Below are 14,158 nucleotides of genomic sequence, written 5' to 3'. Positions count from 1 at the left end.
TCATAGGGACATTTACATTTTCTGTTTCTTCAGCAAATATTTAGTAAAGAAAAGGCATAGCTGGGTGCTAGTAGCTTATAACTGTTATCCTAGTTACTCAGGAGGCTGAGCTCTGTGGATTGCGATTCAAAGCCAGCCTGGACATGAAAGTTCTTGAAACGCTTATCTTCAATTAACCACCAGAGAAAATGGAAGTAGCCCTGTGGCTCAAAGTGGTAGAACACTAGCCTTGAGCTGAAGAGCTCAGGAACAGCCCCCAGGCCCAAAGTTCAAGCCCCGTTACCACCAAAAAGACCCCCCAAAAAAAAAAAAGAGGCATATCTGAATTTTGATGGATATATATATTAACTAATCTGCTTGTTTTTCTTGAAAGCTTAGTAGATAATAAAATTGACTAAAATGATATGGGCTATAAGGAAGATGAGAGACAATAGTTTTCTGGTAGCTCCTAGCCAGAAAACAAACTGACACTAAGTTGTTGCTGCCACTTAGAATGATTGACAAGTAACATAAACATCTTAACATGTGGTATATACACTCTGAAAATGGGATGAACTGGTTGGTTTGTTTTCTTTGGTCAACTGTGGGGCTTGAACTATGGGCCTGACCTCATGCTTGTGTTTCTTTTGCTTAAGGTCAGTGCTCTGCCATTTGAACCACAATGCCATTTCTATCTTTTTCCTTCCCCTCAAGCAGACAGAGGCTTCCCACAATTGCCAGAGAAGAGTTTCTCCTCATTTTACATTATTGCCCAAGAAGTTTCTTCTAAGATTGAACTTCCAGAAACTTCTTTCATAGAACAGAAATAACATCCTAGCCAAAGTAAAACCCAGTCAGCATGAACCTGGTGCTGCTAAATTACTGTACTTCTCTAATCTCCTAGCAGCAGGGAAGAAACTGTCTGTAATTTATGGCACTATAATTTACTCTTTCTTAGAGAATTTCAAACCATCCCCCCCCTTTTTGGTGCTAGTCCTGGAGCTTGAACTCAGGACCTGGATATTGTCCTTGAGCTTTTTGGTCAAAGCTTACACTCTTAACACTTGAGCCATAACTCCATTTGGAGCTCATTTGGTGATTAGTTGATGATGAGAGTCTTATAGATTTGTCTGCCCAGGCTGGCTTCAAACAAGGATCCTCATATTTCAGCCTCCTTGAATAGTTAGAATTATAGCTGTGAGGCACCTGCCCTGGCACTAAATCAGTCTTTTTTTTTTTTTGCCAGTCCTGGGGTTTGAACTCAGTGCTGTTCCCAAGTTTCATTAATTATTTAAAGGTAGTGCTCTACCACTTGGAGCTATAGCAGCACTTCAGGCTTTTTGGGTGTATGTGGGGGAGGGAGGTGTGGTCATGGGGCTTGAACTTGGCCTGGGCACTGTCCCTACTGCCCTACCCTTGAGCCAAGCCCCACTTTCCAAAGTTTTCTAGAAGTTAATTGGAGATAAGAATCTCGGGTCCTTTTGTGTCCGGACTGGCTTTGAACCTTGATCCTCAGATCTTGGCCTCCTTAGTAGCTAGGATTACAGGCATGAGCCATCGCACCACCAGGCTACTTCTGGCTTTTTCTGAGTATACTGGATTTAAGAGTTACATGGACTTTCCTATCTAGTCTGTTTTTGAACTTCAGTCCTCAGATCTTAGCCTCCTCAGTAGCTAGGATTATGGGCACAAGCCCCCCGCACCCAGCAAATCATTGTCTTTTCATTGGTGGTATTTGATGTATTTATGCCTCTTGTTTTGGGGTAAATTACTTTAGCTCTCTTCAGTCTCAGATTTATAGGGTAATTGTAAGGAATAGTCAAAAGCATTTACCATAGTCATATTTAACATGGCTAAGATCATTAAGTGGAGTGTTATTGTTGTCAGTGTTTCAAAGTGCCAAGATGTGGAAATCTTTTTATCCTAGGTATTTTGGATGAAAAGTCTCAAATTCAGGAACCATGTTGTTCAGATCTCTTCCTGTTCCCGGATGAGAGTGGGAATGTGTCACAGGAGCCTGGCCCCACTTACCCAGCCTTCACTCACCACTTGATCAGTGACGCAATGACGGGTGTACCCACTGAAAATGATGACTTTTGCATCCTTTTTGCACCCAAAGCAGCTATCCAGGTGACAATTTGATAACTTTAGTGGCACCTTAAAATAATTGATCTGAGGTTATCCAAAGAACATTCAGATTTTGTTAGCCTCTGAAATGCATTTCAGAATTATTTTATAATTTACCCTTGGGACTTTGTAAGTGGTTCTCACACTTCACTGTTTCAATGACTCTTTATTTTGGAGGGAAGGGAGGTCCTGGGACTTGAACTGTGGGCCTGGCCGCTGTCCCTGAGCTCTTCAGCTCAAGGCTACCGCCTTACCCCGCAGCACCATTTCTGGATTTTTGGTGGTTAATTGGAGATAAGAGTCTCACGGACTTTAGTGCCTGGGCTGGCTTTGAACCATAATCCTCAGATCTCAGCCTCCTGAGTAGCTAGGATTACAGGCGTGAGTCACCATGCCCAGCTCTAACACTTTCTAAGAGATTCAGGCAATAATGCTCTACATTAGCAAAATTTCTCAAATCGATTATTGAACTTCAGATATTGTTTGTAGCAAGAAGAATCTTAAGTATAATGAAATTAAAGGAAAGGAATATATACTACACAGTGGTTAATCTGAACACTGGGAAAGATGAAAAATATAGGTAAAGGCTGATGGTTAATTGAAATGCGCATACACACACACATACACACACACACACATACACACACACACATATACATGCGCGCACACGTAGAGTTGCCCTCTAGTAACTAAGCATGGAATATATTTGTGTACCAATAAGTTATGAGAACCTTCTGCTTAAATTTTTAAAAAAGAACAAAATAGTTCTAAAATCTATGTGCCAGTGATTGCATATCCCTTCTTGAGTACTTGTTTGTTAAACATGACATTTGAAATATGATGTAAAAATCAGTGTTAATAAAATCTTTCAAACCAAAAAAGAACAAAATAGTCAAATTCAAAATAAGTCTATTAGAAATGCAGTAATTTGGTCAGTATGAGAAGTTTGTCAAATTTTAGTTTGGAATATAGGATTGAGTTCATCACCATTGTCACTCATGGACACACATAGAATAAACTATTAAAAAAATCCTCATAGGATGATTTATACAGAGCACAGAATTGGATTTATGTTAGAGTATTTTATGATTGATGGCAGAAATTATTAACTTATTTCATATGTTAGAATTAATTTAAAAGGAATATAATAGACTGAAAAAAATCTTGAGATAGAACCAGTTGTTCGTAGTGAGATGATAAGTGTTGCCTGTTGGTTTGTTTTAGGAAAAGGAAGAAGAACCAGTTATAAAAATCATGGTCAATGATGCAATTGTGATAAGAGACAATTACTTTAGTCTTCCCATTAAGAAGACAGATACAAGTAAAGCCCCATTGCACTTTCCCATTCCTGTAGTTCGGTATGTGGTAAAGGAAGTCTCTCTTGTGTGGCACCTTTATGGAGGCAAGGACTTCGGAACAATGCCCCCTTCTTCTCCAGCTAAAAGTTACATGTAAGTTAATTTCTGTACAACTTTATTTGGCAAGCCAGTATACTTCCATAGATACTAGAATTTATCTTTAGAATTAGTACATTTGTATTAAAAACTGTATAGTATAAAAACACCCATTTGTATATTTGTTAAACTATTGATTTATGATTTTCACTTAACAAAAAGTTTCATATATTTACCATATGTCTCTTGACAAAAATGAGCAAGACCCAATGCTTTTCCTAAGTTCCAAAAGGAGAGTCGTGTGACTGAGGGAAATGGAGTTAAAAAGGATCTACGGGAACATTTGTTCTTTAAGCCTTCATCCAGCAGAGTACCGAGCAGGAACTGGTGGTACTCACAAGTACTTATCAGACATATCAGTGTTCTATAAGAGAATTAGGCAAACAAGCATAGACATCATGGGAAAATAGTCTTGTGGGAATATAGTACAAAAGACTCGTTGGAACAGTAATGTTTGACACAAAAGCTTAGTTTCTACTTAAAGTTACTTTAGAACATTTCTGATCTGACTAGTAGTCCTTTTCTCTAGAACTAGAGCTCTGACCAAAAAACATTATTTAGGCAATAAAGAAGTTATTAAGAGGTATCATTGCCAAGAATGTGCTCTGATACAGAGTACAGCCAGCAGCATAATTAGGTTTTCCTATAGTTCCTAGTATTTAGCAAGCAAATTTACTGCAATAGTAACAACAAAAAAAAGTATTTTCATTGTCTCCAATATGTAGATGATGGTTTTGATTTATAGCAATGTAGTTTGTGAAACATTTTGGTAATTTAGTAATCTTACTTTCTCTTTTTGTCTTACTGTTTTCCTGATGTCACTCATTAAATACCTTTTTTTTTTTTTTCGCCAGTCCTGGGGGGCTTGAACTTAGGGCCTTTGCATTGTCCTTGAGCTTTCTCAAGGCTAGAGATCTACCATTTGAGCCACAGCACCACTTACAGCTTTTTCTATGTACATGGTACCAAGGAATTGAACCTGGGCCTTTATGCATGCTATAGGCAAACGCGGTACCACTAGGCCAAACTCCCAGCCCTCATTAAATATCTATTTTTTTGGTCGATCCTGGGAGCTGAACTCTGGGCCTGGGCATTGTTCCTTAGCACTTCAGCTCACCACTTGTGATTTTCTGGTGATTAAGTGGAGATAAGAGTCTCATGAAGTTTTTATAGTGCCTGGGCTGGCTTTGAACCGGGATGGCTTTGAATTGTGATCCTCAGATCTCAGCCTCCTGAATAGCTAAGATTACAGGTGTAAGCCACCATACCCAGCCCTCATTAAATATCTTTTAAGCACTCTTTTATCTTTCATTTTTAGAAGTCCCCATAGTTCTCCTTCTCACACACCCACAAGGCATGGACGTCATGCAGTATATGGGGGAAAGGGAAGGAACCATGACTTCCTAATGGAAATCCAGTTAAGCAAGGTAAGATGGAGTTGTAAAAGGAAAAGTCTAAAGTTGCTATGTTGTAAACCCTTACCCATGGGTCTTGATTAGAAAAGTGCAAATATTTTGTATGAAATTCTTACCTCTTTTTGTAATGTTATTAAAATCTCAGAGCATCTTTGTTTTGGTTCTCCCAGGCTATGAGTTCTTAGATTAAGTGACCTCAGAATCCCTTGCAGGGCTTGCGAGGCCCCTGCCCAGCATTCTGATTCAGTGTGTGAGGTAGATTCCCAAGAATATTCAGTGAGTTCCCAGGTGATGCTTAGATTATTTTTCTCCCTGTTCTAGACTTGCCTTTGGGTATGTAATAGATCCTTTTGAGAAGCAATAGGCCAGACCATTGCTGACTTTATATGCTCTGACTTCATTCTATCACATTTGAGGTGTCCCAATGCCATATTTTAGAGTAGTTGCCATGGAAATATTGTTCTGATGACATTTTTGTGTATTTAATTTTATCTTTGCCTCCTTTGGGAGCTTGAACTGTTCTCCACTAACTCATTTTCATGCAGTTTCATAGGTTGACACAGTCCTTAGTCTTCCAGTTGAGGATTTTGCTTGGAAAGGCTACTTGATTTTGTTAGTATCAAATAAGAAATGTTAGTGAGTTTATCCCTATAAGGTGGGTGCCACCTGCAGGTATGAATAAGTAGACAAAGGAAAATAAGTGAGTAAATACACAAAAAGATGTCATAGTCCTTTGTTCTTCCAAAGTGGGATTTAAAGTTAAAGAAAATGATGATCGACATATTTAAAGTGGATGTAAAGACTCTGTTTTTCCTTGTTTGTTAAGGTGAAATTTCAGCATGAAGTCTACCCCTCATGCAAACCAGAATGTGATTCTAGCCTCTTAGAACACCCAGTCTCTCGGCAGGTGTTCGTTGTTCAGGACCTTGAAATTCGAGATCGATTGGCAACATCACAAATGAATAAATTTTTGTACCTGTATTGCAGCAAAGAAATGCCTCGAAAAGCTCATTCCAACATGGTAAGAATTAAACACCCACTTTTTTTGTTGTTGTTGTTATTTATGGTAGTTTTTTTGTTTTGTTTTGTTTTGTTGCCAGTCCTGGGGCTTGAACTCAGGGTCTGAGCACTGCCCTTGGACTTTCCTCAAGGCTAGAGCTCTACCACTTGAGCCACTGCACCACTTCTGGCTTTTTCTATGTATGTGGTACCGAGGAATTGAACCCTGGTCTTCGTGCATGCTAGGCAAGCAGCACTCTACCACTATGCTAAACTCCCAGCCACCATATTTATGGTAGTTTTTAGAAGAATGTTTTCTGTATTGAAATGCAGGAGAATTAGAATGGGAAATGATGAAAAATATTTTCTCTGTTTCTATTTATGCTGGTCCTGGGACTTAAACATAGGGCCTAAGTACTGTTCCTGAGCTTTTTTTTTCTTTCCTACGGCTAGCATTCTACCACTTGAGCCACAGCTCCATTTCTGGCTCTTTTTGGTACTTATTTGGACATAATAGTCTCATGGGCTTTCCTTCCTGGACAGGCTTCAAACCATGATCCTCAAATCTCAGCCTTAAGAGTACGCTGGTGAACCTATTTGGCATTTTTTTTTCTCTTTTTAATACAGAAATTCACTTTTAAAAATTCCTTTTTTTTTTTTTTTGTTTTGGTCAGTCCTGGAAGTGAACTTGAACTCTGGGCCTGGGTACTGTCTCTAAGCTCTTCAGCTCAAGGCTACTGCCCTACCCCTTCAGCCACAGTGCCACTTTCAGTTTCCTGGTAGTTTATTGGAGATAAGAGTCTCACAGACTTTAGAGCTGGGGCTGGCTTTAAATCATGATCCTCAGATCTCAGCCTCCTGAGTAGCTAAGATTACAGTTGTGAGCCATCACACCTGGCTTAAAAAAACTGCTTTTAAATACATTGTGCAAGTTTTACATTTAAAAGTCACTTTGCAGCTTGGCATGACTGTGCATGTCTGCCCTCTCAGCACTCAGAGGCTGAGGCAGGAGGAGCTAGATTTCAGGTCAGCTTGGTGCTAAATTAGTGAGTCCAGCTCAGAATAATAAAGAGCTCGTAACATGGTATAAGTGGTTGAGAGCCTGATTGCCAAGTGAAAGATACTGAATGCAAACCCAGTACTGTCCCCTCCCAATTAAAAAAGACTAGTAATAGTTTGGGTGGTCCATTGGTAGAGTTCTTACCTAACAAGCAAACATCTGAGTTAACCCTTCTCCCCACCCAGTACTGCTAAAAAGAAAACAAAAAGCAAAAAGTATTTTGTACATCATTGTCACTGTTATCGCCAATATATTGATATCTGAGTAAAAATAGAAGTGTAGTGAAAATAATTAGTTACTGAAAGTATTCTATATTTCTGATACTTTCAAGCTTAGTAAGCTCAAGAATTTGGAGGGTCTTCATAGAAGTTGGAAGAGGGGCCTATGGAGTAGCTTCAAAAGTTCCACGGAGGGGCCAGGAGTGTAGCCCAGTGGTAGAGTGCCTGTATAGGGTACATGAAGACCTGGGTTCCATTCCTCGGTACCACATACATAGAAAAAGCTGGAAGTGGTTCTGTGGCTCAAATGTTAGAGCTCTAGCCTTGAGAAAGTTCAAGGACAATGCTAAGGCCCTGGATTCAAACCCCAGAACTGGCAAAAAAAAAAAAAAAAGTTCCACAAACCATGTAGAATCTGCAAATGTATTAACAGTTACAGTTTTTTCTCTAAACAGTGTCCATATCTGCATGAGATTCCTGGGGGTGCTTCTAAGAGGAAAGAGGGCAAACAAAATACTGCTTGTTTTATACAATGTCTCAGACTGGTCTATAACTTCCTGTGTAGCCCAACCTGACCTCTCAAACATTTACTTTCTTTCTGTTTTTTCTTTCCTTCCTTCCCTCCCCCCACTTCCTTTCTTCCAAGTTATAATTATGTCATTGGGGAAAAATATTTTTCTTTCTTTCAGTTGACAATTAAAGCATTGCATGTGCGACCAGAGTCTGGCAGGTCACCACAAGAATGTTGTTTGAGAGTATCATTAATGCCACTACGCCTCAATATTGACCAGGTTTGTGGTGGGAGATGATGCATGCAATCCATTGTAAAGGACCTGTCATAAAATTCTGGCCAATAAGACAGAGTCATTTGACACGTGAAATCTGACCTTTTGGTGTTATTGATGTTATCCCATTTGCTATTCATTATCTGTATGATAACAAGCAAGTGCGTGCCTGCTGTTCACTCCAGTTTTTAGGGACTTACTCCTAATTCAGATGCACATTTTACGTAACTACTAAAGGACACCTTTTTGTGTTAAGTGATAATAAATGATTAAAAAGTCATATTTAGAGCTGGTAGCTCACGCCTGTAATCCTAGCTACTCAGAGGCTGAAATCTGAGGACACTGCAAAGCTGGAGACTCTTATCTCCAATTAATCTCCAGAAAATGGGAAGTGGGGCTGTGGCTCAAGGGTAGGGCAGTTGCCTTGAGCTGAAGATCTCAGGGACAGTGTCCAGACCCAGAGGTCAAGCCCCATGACCTCCCTCCCCCCCCCAATAAAAAGTCATATTTAGGTTTGAAAAGGCATGAAGAAAACCACTTTCAAGCAAGCAGCCCATCAAATTCCTTTGGCGTTTACTTTCATGTAAGGAACTGCTTGAAACTTAGTTGGTAGCTCTTCAGAAGCCTTATTTGAGGTACATTAAGGAGAATGCTTAGTGAAGTTACATTAATATATATTATATTTATATATATAGTGAGGTCAGATTTCAGTTCTGTAGCTTTTACTACTTGTGTATCCTTGTACCAGTTATATACTTCCCCAAATCTTAGTTTCTTCATTAATAAAAAGAGAAATGATAATATATATATATCATAATTTTTAAATGAGTATTTAATAGTATAGCTTATGAAAAATACTTAGTACCTAACATATGGCATATGTTAACTTACTATGGCATATAACAATTGGAGAACATAATGTTCTTAAGTGATGTGCTTTAAAATAACAATGCCCTCGTCTATGTATAGTTTTGAGCTTAGGCTTAAGAGCATTTATTCACTTGTTTAATATTGTTTGCATATTGATTATTAGTTGTAAGCAAGTAACATGTATTTTGGAAATTAAATATTGATATTGTAAGCAGAATAAATGCTCTATCTCATAAAATGAGCTGTAGAGTACTGCAGTGTAGTCAGTCCCATAGATCAATGCCTGTAGCTTCTGAGCTGAGACATGCTTTAGATTTATGCTTTCTCATTATGAGAAGACTACCTCTTGATATGGTTAATTTACTTTAATATGTTGGCCTGGTAGAAAATCATGAAGTAACCTGGTATGGTGGTTCACGCCTGTAATCCTAGTTGTTCAGGAAGGCTGAGATCTGAGGATCATGGCTCAAAGCCAGCTCAAGCACTAAAGTACACTAAAGTCCAAGAGACTCCAATTAACTACTAGAAAACAGGAAGTGGTGTGGTGCTGTGGCTCAAGGGGTAGGGCGGTAGCCTTGAGCTAAAATGGTTAGAGACAAAACCCAGACCCAGAGTTCAAGCCTCAGGACTGATCAAAAGAGAGAGAGAGAGAGAGAGAGGGAGAGGGAGAGGGAGAGGGAGAGAGAGGAAAATCATGAAGTATTTATGGGAAAGAAAGTATATCTCTGTAAATTTCCAGTGTGAGAAAAATTAAGATTCATCTTTATTACATTAGTTTACAAAACTTTACCAAGCCCAATTTTCTTTAGTAGACTTATTTAATATTGAACACAATTTCTTCTTTTTTGGGAGGAGGGGTGGGTTGGGTGGCAGGGGGAAGTCATGGAGCTTGAACTCTGGCCTAGGCGTTGTTCCTGAGCTCTTCAGTTCAAGATTACCTCCCTACCCCTGGACCTGGGTGCTGTCCCTGAGCTCTTCAGCTCAAGGCTACTGCCCTACTCTTGAGCCACAGCCATACTTTGCGGTTTCTAGTGATTATTTGGAGATAAGAGTCTCTAAGTCTTTAGTGCCTGGGCTGGCTTTGAACCTTGATCCTCAAATTTCAGCTTCCTGAGTAGCTAGCATTACAGGCGTGAGCCACCATGCCCAACACAATTTCTTCTTTATAACTATGAATCATTATACTTCCAAGTTGCGAAATAGTAGTCTTAGAGAAAACAGAGAAATAAATGTTTGGCTACATTGAGGAAGAATGGGAAATGATACCCTAAGACATAAAAACTTTAGAAAATAAAGTCAGGTTACAAATAGATAAAGTTTACTGAAATGACTTACTAATGGGAAAAAATCTTTTTCCGTCTTTGAGATTGGCATACTCGATTTTGAGATAACTGTCATTGAGTAAATAAACTGAAAGAGTTTCATCAGAGTGTAATGGATGATAAGGGTCATATAACTAGTACAGTGAGAAGTCTGAAGAGTAGGATTTCCTGACTTTTCCTGTATACTGCTTGGAAGTCTGTATATGGAAGATGTTAATTGATTCAAAACCATTTCCTGAGCAGCACCTACCATAAGTTAGGTTCTGTACTAGGATTCTTTCTTTTTTTTGCCAGTCCTGGGCTTGAGCTCAGGGCCTGAACACTGTTCTTGGACTTTCTCAAGGCTAGAGCTCTACCACTTGAGCCTCAGCACCACTTCTGGCTTTTTTCTATGTATGTGGTACCGAGGAATCGAACCCGGGTCTTCATGCATGCTAGGCAAGCACTTTAACCACTAGGCCAAACTCCCGGCCCTGTACTAGGATTCTTATTGAATGAGGATGCTGGGGATCCTCAGGCTGACTACTCTGGGGAAGAATGGGTAATAGTTCCCTAAGACATAAGACCCATGGGGACTATAGGTGATAAGGATACTATAATGTCTTCCTTTTTTTTTTTTTTTTTGGTCTTGAAGAACAAATTAAGTCTGAAAGTTTATGGTGTGTGTGTGTGTGTGTGTCTGTGTCTGTGTGTGTGTGTGTGTGTGTGTGTGTGTGTGTGTGTGTGTGTGTGTGTGTCTGTCTGTCTGTCTGTCTGTCGTGGGACTTAAACTCTGGGCCTGGGAGTTGTCCCTGAGCTCTTCAGCTCAACAGCGCCACTGCCACTTCCGGTTTTCTGGTGCTTAATTGGAGATGAGAGTATCATGGACTTTAGTGCCCTGGGCTGGCTTTGATCTATCTTTAGAGCTCAGGTTCCTGAGTAACTTGGATTACAGGCATGAGCCACCATAATGGGCTAAATAAGTTTATGTTTTTTTAAGGCCATCTTTGAATTAAAATATTTATACCATTGAGATATCACCAATGGCCAAAAAAAGTACTTTCTATACAATTAACTTGCTTGGTTAACCAATAATTCTTTCCTCCTATATTAATATGTGTGATGAAAATGTGTACATGTATAAATCATCACAAAACTATACAATCCATGAATCTACTCTCTACCTCAGAACCAGAACATTTCCAGAACTGCTGGAACTTTCGTTTTTTTTTTTTTTTTTTTTGTGGGTCATGAGGCTTCTACACAGCCTGGACTTCATCCCTGAGCTTTCAGCTCAAGACTACCACCCTACCCTGGAGCCAAACCCCACTTCCCATTTTCTAGAGGTTAATTGGAGATAAGAGTCTCAGGTCCTTTTGTGCCTGGGCTGGCTTTGAACCTTGATCCTCAGATCTCAGCCTCCTGAGTAGCTAGGATTACAGGCGTGAGCCACCGCTCCTGGCTCTTGGAACTTTCTTATTACCTGTACCTTGTTATCTGGAATGCTCTCAGATGCACCGCTTATGCTTATGATAAATGGATTGTAGGTAATCAGGTTCTTGGAAATTGTCAGGCTTCTCTTGGTGTACCACCAAATGTTTTAACTCACCTTCACATTCTGTTCTGTACAGTAGTAATATTACATAATATTTAGGAATTTACATAATATTTAGGAATTTTTTAAGTGAAAAGATAAGAAAGAACAATTGCAGGTATTTGTTTTTATATCCTCCAATATGCATTTGTAAGTTTGAGGGAAGCAAAATGAGGCTGTAACTGTAAATACAGTTATCAGAGTCATGGTTCAGTGGGAGAGCACTTGCTAGCATGTACAAAGGCCCCATGTTTCATGGCAACACTGAAAAAGGGAACAAAAGGCATACAGAGCCAAATGTTTCTGTTTCTAATTATATAATTTCAGCTACAATGAATGGATGATTTTAAGTATCATTCAAATGGAGGAATTGTGTAGTCATGTAACGGTGATAAAAGCATAAATAAGTCATTACAAATTTCCGTGGTGCATAAGTATCTGATACATGTTTAGCTACTGTTGTTACCATTATTTGGTCATATTGATAATGTTACCAATATTGTAATACTACCAATATTATTTTTGAATGAGAACTAATACTGAGAATATTCTATTTCTAAGAAAACTAAAAGGAACTTTGATTTAGAAATGATAGCTTTGCAACTTCTAATTTCTCCATTTCTCAATGTCTGCATTTGTGAGTTTTTTTTTTTTTTTTTTTTGCCAGTCCTGGGCTTGAGCTCAGGGCCTGAGCACTGTCCTTGGATTTTTCTCAAGGCTAGAACTCTACCACTTGAGCCTCAGCACCACTTCTGGCTTTTTCTAAGTATGTGGCACTGAGGAATCGAACCCGGGTCTTCGTACATGCTAAGTAAGCACTCTACCACTAGGCCAAGTCTCATGTGAGACTTGTGAAAATTAATGGAGAAGGTGTGCATGTGTGTGTATGTTTGTGTGTGTGTATGTACTTCTAAAAATGATACCTGCACAAAGTAAGGGTTCAATAAATTATACTATAATTATAGTTAGTGTACTTGCTGTACTTTAGAAATGGATGTTGTTTCCCTGCTTTTTCTCCTAGGATGCCTTGTTCTTCCTAAAGGATTTCTTCACAAGTCTTTCTACAGAAGTGGAGCTTTTACTGACTCCAGATCCAGAAGGTATTTAGCATACAGTTGCAAATTCTGTAATAAGTACAGATGCTCTCCTGTTAGGACAGATGGCTTTCTTAAGTCCCCCTAAGTTGAAAGCACCACATGTTTTGTACATCGCCTGAATACTAAGGCCCACCTTGCTATAGAATACTGATTATTTCCCCCATTGACTGGTGGAATCAGAGCCACCCAACTTCACGAGAGAGCACCACCCTGGAAAGGTGTAGAGTTCAGAAGTCCGAGAATGGTTTGTACTGATTACATGATTCAGTCACACCAATGCAAGATTGACAGATTATATGTCAAACCATTGTTAACTTAGGACCATCTGTATTTGGATTGATTTTAATTACTATGAGTTTCTTTTGAAAATTACTTAAATACATTTCATTTAAATAATGGAAGCAAATTTTCTCTGTAATAGAAATGTATTTTTATTGCACAAAATGTGATAAAGCAAACTAAAGATTGATTTAAGTAGTTTTCTCTGAAAAAGCATGGTTAATTTTTCAAATGTACACATTGAATTTGCAGTCAAAAAGTCTCCTGGAGCTGATGTCACTTGCAGTTTGCCAAGGCATCTGAGCACCTCAAAGGAGCCAAACCTAGTTATTTCTTTCCCTGGGCCAAAGCCTCCTCAAAACAGTAGTGCCAGTTCCATGGAGGTAGTTAATGGGGTAGAAGAAAAAGAATTCTCAACTGACGAGGTATCTTTCAGTGACCAACCTATGTTTTTTAGGTAAGTTAATTTGCACAACAAATTGGTTTGGTGTTGTGAAGTTTGTGTACAATGTGTAAGTGGTCCTGAGGGTACATCAGCTTTTCTTTGCATAGCCACATAAACTGATGATGGATTTATTTGCATGAAGTACCCACCTAACTTGCAGCCCTCGTTTATATCTCATGGTTTAGGATTCATTTCTTTGGTGAGTCTAGGACAAACTCCCTTTTCTGCCTGCCTTTTTCTTATTTTTCTCTGTGTGTCCCTATCTTTCCAATCACTGTTATGTTGTGTTTATGTCATGACATCCTTTTGCCTCTTTACACCCTCAACTTTGGCATTCTTGCCCTTTTCTTCATGAGAATTTTCTACCTACTTTTTTTTTTTTTTTTTTTAATAACCATCCCCATCATTGTTTTGTCCTTCCTCATCTTTCCTCCTTGGCCAAGTAAGCCCTTCTGAGAAGCCTAGGTCCCCTCTGGTGCTGCTGGGATACTGCTCAGTTTATAGATCTGGCCATTTGAAGTTTTTCCCTTTGCAG

At 39.1% G+C, this 14,158-nt stretch overlaps 1 protein-coding gene across 1 annotated transcript in view; it reads left to right on the top strand.

Annotated features, from left to right (window-relative positions):
- Positions 1 to 14,158, top strand: part of Atg2b (autophagy related 2B) — a 78,541-nt gene that overhangs the window by 53,751 nt on the left and 10,632 nt on the right. The window contains exons 30-36 of the mRNA XM_090344790.1: positions 1,907 to 2,109; positions 3,331 to 3,557; positions 4,879 to 4,987; positions 5,802 to 5,996; positions 7,942 to 8,043; positions 12,824 to 12,902; positions 13,431 to 13,635. Of these exons, the coding sequence (XP_090200916.1) occupies positions 1,907 to 2,109; positions 3,331 to 3,557; positions 4,879 to 4,987; positions 5,802 to 5,996; positions 7,942 to 8,043; positions 12,824 to 12,902; positions 13,431 to 13,635 (1,120 nt within the window). The remainder of the gene's footprint in view (positions 1 to 1,906; positions 2,110 to 3,330; positions 3,558 to 4,878; positions 4,988 to 5,801; positions 5,997 to 7,941; positions 8,044 to 12,823; positions 12,903 to 13,430; positions 13,636 to 14,158) is intronic.

The sequence above is a fragment of the Megascapheus bottae genome, chromosome 14 (assembly GCF_031878675.1).
Source record: "Megascapheus bottae isolate mThoBot1 chromosome 14, mThoBot2.hap1, whole genome shotgun sequence".
In the NCBI taxonomy this organism is placed as follows: domain Eukaryota; kingdom Metazoa; phylum Chordata; class Mammalia; order Rodentia; family Geomyidae; genus Megascapheus; species Megascapheus bottae.
This window is presented reverse-complemented; position numbering and strand designations above follow the sequence as displayed.